This window comes from Siphateles boraxobius, unplaced genomic scaffold (genome assembly GCF_051911475.1).
Source record: "Siphateles boraxobius isolate OS27281-9 unplaced genomic scaffold, OSU_SipBor_1 13, whole genome shotgun sequence".
Classification (NCBI taxonomy): domain Eukaryota; kingdom Metazoa; phylum Chordata; class Actinopteri; order Cypriniformes; family Leuciscidae; genus Siphateles; species Siphateles boraxobius.
In genome coordinates, this window is record NW_027508733.1 from 3,826,564 (window position 1) to 3,837,500 (window position 10,937).

Here is a 10,937-nt window from a genome sequence, read left to right on the forward strand (position 1 = left end):
GTTCACACACCTCTTTAACGTTAATTTTAGTGATCTCCGACAGGCGAAGTCGAACACCATTAGTGCCGACGTGAATAATAGTCTTAGAGAATTTACGATTAGCATTAGCCAGCACTTTTAAATTTGCTTTGATGTCAGGCGCTCTGGCACCCGGCAAACATGTAACTATGGTGGCTTGGACGATCCACAAGTTTTACTCCGAACCAACACATGATTTCCTCAGATCTGGGAGATGAAGACCTTCCCTGTAGTCATGAACTAGACGGCTATTTAAAACCGCAGCCCGACCCGTGACGGTGTCTGTCGAGGTAGTCTTGCGACTGCAACACAAGCGTGGGACTCGAGGTGATACCAGGGTCTTCCACAGAGAAAGAGTATAAAACATCTGTGCGTAACCCTTATGTCTCACAGATAGTTGCTCAGAGGGAAGTCTCTGCTCCTGAGTAACCAGAAATGGCTGCAATATGTCCTGGCCTAAACTGGGTCAGACTGAGGGCGACTCCATACCAGAAAGATTTGCCCCTAAAGTAAACTTGAAAGTCTGTGTCCCCCATATTACTATAGACTTCTAGAATTTCCAAAAAATGCTCTTACCTGATGAGTACATCATAAAATGAGGTGGACTGATGCCAAACTAAGTCCTATAACGTCGTTCCATGGCCTGCCGATTCCACAGATATAAAATGGCAGAAGTTACCATTATTCTGAAAGCATTGATCTAGGCTTCTACACTTCAACAAGTCAATTCACCTTTATTTATATAGCATTGTTTAAAAGATTGTTTCAAAGCAGCTTTTTAAATAAGAAAATAATGATTCAATGATGCAAAGAGAATTCAATTCAATAAACAGCTTCTGCTGGATGTTTGTCGTCTCTGTGTGTGTCAGTAGTTTGTGGCTGAAGCGTTTCTTCATTTTCTCTCCTGCTAATAAGAAGCTCACAATCTTCCACTCCACACAAAACATCTTTACACTGAAATAAAGTGAATCCATCGAGTCAAATAAGAGTCACAGGTCACAGGTTAAATTTGATTGACAGCTCACAGCACTAAATAACAAAGTAGATACAGATATCTAATTCAATATTTCACTCTTCATCTATTAGTTTTCATTCAGGGCCAGAATTCAGCTTGTTGATCTTCGTGATGTTAAAGGAGACGGATATGTGAGCGGAAACTAACTGAGGTTGGGGGAGGATTCACACACAACCTGATAAATATCTCAGTTCAGTCTTTCAGATCAATCTGAGTGTTTCAGACATTAAGAGTTACTATCGTGGGCTTTTCAGTGAACCGATGAAAAAATGTTTCTCAAATTAGTTTTGCTCTGTTTGTGTTTCTGGCGTCTGGATGGTGAGTTTTTAATGTGTTTTTCTGGTTCTGGTATCCTGTGATAAATTACTGGTTAAATTCGTCAGAAAGGATTAACATTCACTGTTATTCTCGTATAGACACAAATAATGTGTAATTTTGCTGAGAGATAACACTCTTATTCGAGATTAAAGTCGATCTTTTTAATCCAGTTATTGATTATAGAAAAGAACTGATAAGAATGTAAATGTGTACCTTGAAATGCAATGTAAGTCGCTTTGGATAAAAGCTTCTGCCAAATACATAAATGTAAATTTAAATATAAAACTTTAACTATTTCTAATTTTCATTCATCATCTTTAGTATTTGAACTACTGCAGAATATTAATAATGTCACATTTACATGATTAAAAGTATTTTAGTGAAGCTTCATCAAACCAATATCAAGTGATTTTAATCTGTGAAAAACTCTGTTCTTCAGGAGTGTTTGGTATTTTACTTCATTTTGATTATGATGATGATGAAGTGAAGTCATTGATGATGTTCGGTCATGATCCTCTTAAGGATATGATGATGATTAACGGAGGTTCAGGGAAGGTGGGAGATTCAGTCACTCTAAACTCTGGTCTTACTGAAATGAAGGATGATAATGTGATTCAGTGGAGGTTTGGAGTTGAAAACACATTAATAGCTGAAATCAATAAATGGTTCGACAGCATCACTGTATATGATGATGTTCTTGATGGGAGATTCAGAGACAGACTGAAGCTGGACGATCAAACTGGATCTCTGACCATCACAAACATCACAACTGAACATACTGGACTTTTTCAACTACAGATCAACAGTGAGAGAAAGATTTTCGATCTCTATGTCTGGAGTGAGTAAACCTTTTGAGTGATTCCGTTCCACATATGGGATTTGCAATGTTCAGTGATAACATAACTGAACATAACTGTCAGATTTAAACTGTTCAGACAATTTGAACTGCGGCACAAACAAACATGGCAGCGCCATCTCACAATTTAAATCAAGATCATGACGGTTCGCCATGGAAACAATAACGTTTTAAAATAATGTCGCCTTGAAAAACTCACCCTGTCAGAATCACGCGTGAAAGAGGAGTCTATTGGTTTCACCTGTTTTTAATGACTAAATTAAATTAAACTCATTTTTTTTCTTTTCGTTGTTTTATGATATTGTTTATTTCAGTCACTCTAGACTCTGATAGTAATAGTATTTTATAGTAATCATCAGGATTTTGAAATGTATGTGATGTTTAATAGAGAGCAAACGCAGTGTTGACAGAACCGGCTAATATGATCACACTTCCTGGTTCTAGTAAGAGCTCGAGCTGCTGGAGTTTGCTTGGTAACGCTTTAGATTACAGCCCGCAAATACTGCGTATTTAAAACAAATTTATAGTGTAACTTTCTGTAATTATAGTGTACCTACAACATGTAAAGTTTTAGGAATAAAGGGGTAATAACCAGAAGAATTAACAAATTATATGTACTGTAAGTATTTTAAAACTATGGGTCACTTATTCTACTATTATGATACAACAATCTTATATGTGGGAGAAATTTAGCGAGAACATTCATTGATTAAAATAATATAAATATGAAGCTCAGATAATCAACAGCATTAGTTTTAGTGGGACATTACACATTAAAGTAAGAGTGTATTTTGTAGTTATTGTTCCATATATAAATATATTTCTCTTTTCATTCATCATCATTTGTCTTTGTACAGCTGCAGAATATTATCAATTTCACATTTAAATGATTAAAAGTATTTTAGTGAAGCTTCATCAAACCAACATCAAGTGATTTAAAGTTTTAATCTGTGAAAAACTCTGTTCTTCAGATAGACCTATAAGGGATAAAGTAGAGCAAGTGTTAGTGTCAGTGATGGAGACATCAGTGATGGAGGGAGATTCATTCAATCTAAACTCTGATCTTACTGAAATGAAGGATGATGATGTGATTCAGTGGAGATTTGGAGATCAAAACACATTAATTGCTGAAATCAATAAACGGGCCGACAGTCTCACTGTATATGAAGATGTTCTTGATGGGAGATTCAGAGACAGACTGAAGCTGGACAATCAAACTGGATCTCTGACCATCACACACACCACAACTGAACATACTGGAGATTATAAACTACTGATTAACAGTGAGAGAAAGCGTTTTCCTCACGAGTTCATTCTCAATGTCATTGGTGAGTTACTGGTGAGAACTATTCAATTTAATAAACCATTATAAAGGGATTTAACAGTATTAATATCTGAACTGAGAACAAGAGAATGAAGATCGAAACTGAAATTAAAACCTTAAAAAAACATTAAGTTTCATGAAATAGTATAAATGTTAACTAAAATAAGAAATATAAAAAAAAAAACGTTTTATTTCAGCTAGTTGACATAAGGGTACATTTCTCAATTTAATTATTTATCTTGATGTTCTAAAATAACTAAAACTAGAAATTAAAATGAATAAAACAACAAAAAAACTAATTACAATCACAAAAAACAACAATTTCTAAAACTTAAACTAAATTGAAAATGGAAAACATGAAAATAAAACTGGTTCAAAATATTAATATCAATTTATTTAAAAACTTAAATGCATGTACCGTGTTAGACTAAACTGGGAAAAGTCATAGCACTTGCATATTGTTGTCCTATTGTTAGTTTCACTGCTTCTATTGCTCTCATTTGTAAGTCGCTTTGGATAAAAGCGTCTGCTAAATTTAAAATTCATAAAAAAAATATAATAGTATCTGTCATGGTACAGAGAGAGGCAGACAGGTAAATAGTAAAAGATGTTGCTTTATTGAACAGAGGCACGGAGTGGAACAGAAGAGATGATAGGTGAGTGTATATTGAAGAATCTGAACAGGATGAATTTAGCTGGATGATAATGCTTCTCTCTTCTTAGTAGCTGAGGGCTTTGGATACAGTGGGCAGAAGACTGACAACGGATGACAGGAAGCAGATGATCGGATTTGAGGAATCTTCGAGGTAAGTAGTAACAGGTAAGGTTGTGTTGGAGTATTGTGTGATCATGTAAGGACGAGACCAGACACTGTAGTGCTGTGGATGTGGTGATTATATAGTGTTGTGATCAGCTGTGCTGAGTGCAGGCAGGTGGTGGTGACAGGTGATGGTGATAGGTAATCAGGTGATAGGTAATCAGGTGATGGTGATAGGTAATCAGGTGATGGCTGATGGTGTGGGTCAAAGAGGATGTTGGGAAATGTAGTGAAGAGCTGGAGTCCTGTAGTCCTTATCGGAGGGTGTGCAAACTCCAGGATGGAGCAGGCTGTGCAGGACGGAGCTGGCAATTCAGACGGCCATGGCAGAGTTGTATAGCCCGCCTGGAAGCTCCCTCTGATCGACAGCGTTTGCTCCCAGCCGGTAACACGCCTTGATCGTTTCGTCATGTAAGGTGCTGGCGAGATTATAAAACGCCTCCGTAAATGCAAAAATATCGCGGCTGCCTTGAGCCACCGCCGCGATCTATCCAGCGAGTTTCCAATTCTCCGTGGGGCTCTGCATCGAGTCTGGTCTTCTGTCACGGTACAGAGAGAGGCAGACAGGTAAATAGTAAAAGATGTTGCTTTATTGAACAGAGGCACGGAGTGGAACAGAAGAGATGATAGGTGAGTGTATATTGAAGAATCTGAACAGGGTGAACTTAGCTGGATGATAATGCTTCTCTCCTCTTAGTAGCTGAGGGCTGTGGATACAGTGGGCAGAAGACTGACAACTGATGACAGGAAGCAGATGATCAGATTTGAGGAATCCTCGAGGTAAGTCATAACAGGTACGGCTGGAGTGTTGTGTTGGAGTATTGTGTGATCATGTAAGGACGAGACCAGAAACTGTAGTGCTGTGGATGTGGTGACTATATAGTGTTGTGATCAGCTGTGCTGAGTGCAGGCAGGTGGTGGTGATTAGTAATCAGGTGATGGTGATTAGTAATCAGGAAATGGTGATTAGTAATCAGGTGATGGTTATAGGTAATCAGGTTATGGTGATTAGTAATCAGGAAATGGTGATTAGTAATCAGGAAATGGTGATAGGTAATCAGGTGATGGTTATTAGTAATCAGGTGATGGTGATAGGTAATCAGGTGATGGTTATAGGTAATCAGGTGATGGTGATTGGTAATCAGGTGATGGTGATTAGTAATCAGGTGATGGTGATAGGTAATCAGGTGATGGTGATTAGTAATCAGGTGATGGTGATTGGTAATCAGGTGATGGTGATTAGTAATCAGGTGATGGTGATTAGTAATCAGGTGATGGTGATAGGTAATCAGGTGATGGATATAGGTAATCAGGTGATGGTGATTAGTAATCAGGTGATGGTTATAGGTAATCAGGTGATGGTGATAGGTAATCAGGTGATGGTTATAGGTAATCAGGTGATGGTTATAGGTAATCAGGTGATGGTTATAGGTAATCAGGTGATGGTGATAGGTAATCAGGTGATGGTTATAGGTAATCAGGTGATGGTGATTAGTAATCAGGTGATGCTGATAGGTAATCATGTGATGGTGATAGGTAATCAGGTGATGGTTATAGGTAATCATGTGATGGTTATAGGTAATCATGTGATGGTTATAGGTAATCAGGTGATGGTTATAGGTAATCAGGTGATGGTGATAGGTAATCAGGTGATGGTTATAGGTAATCAGGTGATGGTTATAGGTAATCAGGTGATGGTTATAGGTAATCAGGTGATGGTGATAGGTAATCAGGTGATGGTGATAGGTAATCAGGTGATGGTTATAGGTAATCAGGTGATGGTGATAGGTAATCAGGTGATGGTGATTAGTAATCAGGTGATGGTGATAGGTAATCAGGTGATGGTTATAGGTAATGAGGTTATGGCTGATGGTGTGGGTCAAGGAGGATGTTGGGAAATGTAGTGAAGAGCTGGATGATGAACTGATGACTGTGGCAGTGACAGAATCTAAATGATCCTGACATAACACTGGTTTGATTCTCATATAACAAATGTTAATACAAAATGTTAAATGTTAGTTTAAGATTAATAGCGCTTTAGACAATACAGATTGTTTCCAAGAAAAGTGTCAGCTGAAGTTTAGCTGAAGTCAGTTCAGTGTTGATTCAGTTCTGTTGTAAAGATCATCAATTATTAGTTCATTTCATCTATAAAGCAGTTCTGCAGAAAATAGTGATGTCATCATCATCCAGCTCAGTTCAATTTTTCCGTCAGTAAAGTCAGATCAATAATATTGTTGAATTTGAACTGTTGATGTGTGTGACCATCGCCGTTTTGTTTGACATTTTTAGGGCCCAAGCCCTATTGTTTTCGTAAGGAATATTAGGGCCCAAGCCTTGATAAGGCGAAGGCCCTATTGTTTTCCTTAGGATTATTGGGGCCCAAGCCTTGAAAAGGCGAAGGCCCTATTGTTTTCCTAAGGATTCTTCTTCTTCTTCTTCTTCTTCTTTTCTTCTTCTTCTTCTTCTTCTTTTTATTAGGGCCCAAGACTTGAAAAGGCGAAGGCCCTATTGTTTTCCTAAGGATTCTTCTTCTTCTTCTTCTTCTTCTTCTTCTTCTTCTTATTATTATTATTATTATTATTATTATTATTATTATTATTATTATTATTATTATTATTATTATTAGGGCCCAAGCCTTGAAAAGGCGAAGGCCCTATTGTTTTCCTAAGGATTATTATTATTATTATTATTAGGGCCCAAGCCTTGAAAGGGCGCTATTGTTTTCCCTATTGTTTTCCTTAGGATTATATTTTTTTTTCTCTTTTATTTTTCTTACGACTATTCGGGCACTTTTGGGGCCCTTAACGTGCCCGAAAACTCTTGAAACTTTGCACGCGGGTCAGAACCCGCGGCCATCAGGGCCGGGCTGAAGCTGGTACCCGGGCGTGGCAGGGAGGCTCGACAGCGCCCCCTGGAATGCGATTCGAACACTTGTCCATATATCAAACATGCTTGCATGTAATAATATGAAACTCGGTACATATTTAGATCTCATCGGGCCGAACAACTTTCGTGCTCTAAGTTTAACGACAGCTCAACAGGAAGTTAGCTATTATGGGTTGTTTGGAAAATGCATGCTTTTATTTTTATATACTTCTCCTAGAGAATTAAACCAAACACCACGAAACTCGGTTAGCATGAAGTCAAGACTTTGAGGATGCTAAATTGCTGACAGATTTTTTATATCTCCAACGGTTTGGCTGTGGCGAGGAAATGAATATATGACTAAAAAAGGACACATAAAGTGTGTTATAACTTAGATAATTTTACGTACAGTTATAACTTAGCGTTTTCTCTCCCTCTCTCTGACAGAGAGAGTGTCCCCTGCCAATCTGTGTGTGTGTGTGTGTGTGTGTGTGTGTGCGTGTGTGTGTGTGTGTGTGTGTGTGTGTGTGTGTGTGTGTGTGTCTGTGTGGGGAGGGGGAGGGGGGGGGGTCTCTTCGGGTGATAGTTTAAACACAAAATCATAAATAGGGATATACTGCCCTCTTGTGTCCAAAATTATATTTATATATAAATGTATTGCATATGTGACTGAGGATGTTGTGTTTTATTGGGAGTGTACACATATATAAGTAAACAGTTTGCAGTCTGAATGATGTCCTGTATGAAAAAAAATGACGGAGTATGTTTCCACTGTTCACACGCACACACACACACACACACACACACACACACACACACACACACACACACACACACACACACACACACACACACACACACACAGTTCCATAGCGCCTGCGCCTCTCTCTCTCACACAAGCACACACACACAATTCGATCGCGCCCGCGCCTCTCTCTCTCACACACGCACACACACACACACACATAGTTCGATCGCGCGTGTGTGAGAGAGAGAGAGAGAGAGAGAGAGAGAGAGAGAGAGAGAGAGAGAGAGAGGCGCGGAAATCATTTTATACGGAAATCAATTATTTATAATTCAGATGAGAATAAAGTTAGTGTTAATTAAAATTAAGGGACATTTAGTTTTTCTGTTCTGAATATCATTAAAACAGAAAAGGCAGAGACAACATAATGAATAATCTTAAGATATTATATCGTATGCTACGTGTTGTGAATACACCCATGTTAAACATTAAAATTTACTTCCATTGCATATCATAGAACTCATAAGCGTAAAATATAATTACATTAATAAACCTGTACAAAGACCTCCAGATAAATACTGGGCTTCTATATTTACACATTTAAGTGCTGAAAAACATATTGAGCTATGACATCCTATGACATAAAAAATTATTCTATATTTAAATTATCTCATATATGTGGCTATTGTGGTTCAAGATCATAGGCCCTGTCCCAAATGGCACACTTCATATGAATACTCGGTCTTGTGTACTTATTTCATGTGTCCGTTAAATCCATGAGACCCATAGATGAGGCGTCTCATTTTTCATTTTAGGTTTCAGAAGGTTGCTCACGCATACTTTGTGGTTGATATGTGCCCTCGATGCGCACTTGATGCACCCAAACTGATGCACGCTCTACAGCACACTTCTTTTCGACAATCAAAGCAGGGTTACGTTTTTGCAGGTCGTGCACAATAACCCTAAAGGCACCAGGGTGGCGGTGCCACCGGCTTCATTTATATATATATAAATATAGCTGCGAGCAGCGATGAAGGGCCAAAGCCGGCGGCACCGCCACCCCGGTGCCTTTAGGTAACTAAAGGAACCGGGGTTGCGGTGCCATCGGCTTGGGCCTGCAATCGCTGCTCGCAGCTATATTTATATATATATATATTATTTTACTACCTTTTGGGCACTTTTGGGGCCCTTAACGTGCTCGAAAACTCTTGAAACTTTGCACACGGGTCAGAACCCGCGGCCATCAGGGCCGGGCTGAAGCTAGTACCCGGGCGTGGCAGAGGGGCTCGACAGCGCCCCCTGGAACGGTGTCCGTAAACTTGGTCCATAAATCAAACACGCTTGTATGTAATAATATGAAACTCGGTACACAAATAGATCTCATCGAGCCGAACAACTTTCGTGCTCTAAGATCTACGCCAGCCCAACAGGAAGTCGGCTATTATGGGTTGTTTGGTAAACGCATGCTTTGGAATTTGAAACACTTCTCCTAGAGATTGCATCCGATCGTCAGCAAACTCGGTGTGCATGAAGTCAAGACATTAAGGATGCTAATTTGCGGACGGATTTTTGATATCTCAAGCGGTTTGGCTGTGGCGAGGAAACATATTTATGGCGAGAAAAGAGAAACAACATGTCTGTTATAACTTTTTTCCGTTTTACTTACAGTTACAAAACTCGGCACGTATATTGTTCTCGTCAAGCCGGACAACTTTCTAATTTACAGTTATTAGCTCCGACCAACAGGAAGTCAGATATTTTGGTTTGATTGTGGATTGTTTTGGATAATTTTCTCTTCCCCTCTCTCCCCCTCTCCCTCTGTGTGTGTGTATGTGTGTGTGGTGAGGGGGGGGGGGGGGGGGGGGGGGTGTTATTAATTAAAATAACTTGGTCCATAAACTTGGTCTGAAAACTTGGTCCATAAATCAAACAAACTTGCATGTAACAATATGAAACTTGCTACACATATAGATCTCATCGGGCCAAGCAACTTTCGTGCTCTAAGTTTTAAGCTAGCCCAACAGGAAATCGCTATTTTGGTCTGAATGTGGATTTTTTGATATTTCAGACTCTTGAGTTTTTAGCTTTTCCTCCTAAGTTGCATTATTTTTTTTACACCAAACTTTTTCAACATGATGAAAATACCTTAAAGATGCTAAATTGTGAACGGATATTGAATATCTCAAACGGTTTTGCTATGGCAAGGGTTTAAAGGCATGTCAAAAAAAGAATCAGGAAACGTCTCATATCTTCTAAAAATGTAATTATACACCATTTATTTTTATAAAAAATTATACAAATATTAGAACTAACCCCATTTTATTCTGTTTTTTCAACTCAAAAGGGGGGCAATGATATATTTAAATCTGCATATTGTTATATCGGCTGGGCACCTAATCCAGTCTTCTTAAATGTATGATTCATCTTTCATTTTTAATTTCTAAATTTGATCAATAGATTCGATTATTTAGAATAATAAGGGCTGTTAGGGCTACTGTTAGGTTACCCTAGGGCTGATCAAATGAAATATTTTACACTGAAAAATAACAATGCATTAAATAATGTTATAAGATTGTTTTAAATAAGTTAATTAACAATTGTTGGAAAGAATGATACTTTTAAACATAACAATAAACCGCCTTTAGGTGTCGCCAGGCAATCGTCTTAATGAGCGAGTCATTGATTCATTCGTTCAAACAACTAGGTCATTCATGAATGAGACAGAGGTTTATGGATTGATCATTGAATCTTTGAGTCAAACGATTCGTTCAAAATGCTGAATCGTTCAGTAATGAGAAAACAGGTTGCTGTGAGATGCGCGATCGTGATGGTTCTGCTGTGATCTTTGTTTAACAATTTTTGCTGCTGAAACAGAACAAAAACAGTCATTATTGCATCTAAAATGTAAGTGACTTAATTTTAACTGCTTATTAAACTGTTGTATCAAATCAATGTCACAGTTTTAATCGTGATCGT

General features: G+C 38.4%; 1 protein-coding gene across 1 annotated transcript in view; it reads left to right on the plus strand.

The window, feature by feature from the left end:
* Positions 1-1,849: 1,849 nt before the first annotated feature.
* LOC143736357 (uncharacterized) overlaps positions 1,850-10,937 on the plus strand; it is a 23,817-nt gene continuing 14,729 nt past the window's right edge. The window contains exons 1-4 of the mRNA XM_077227094.1: positions 1,850-2,156; positions 2,557-2,577; positions 3,209-3,490; positions 6,433-6,441. Coding sequence (XP_077083209.1) covers positions 1,850-2,156; positions 2,557-2,577; positions 3,209-3,490; positions 6,433-6,441 — 619 coding nt within the window. The remainder of the gene's footprint in view (positions 2,157-2,556; positions 2,578-3,208; positions 3,491-6,432; positions 6,442-10,937) is intronic.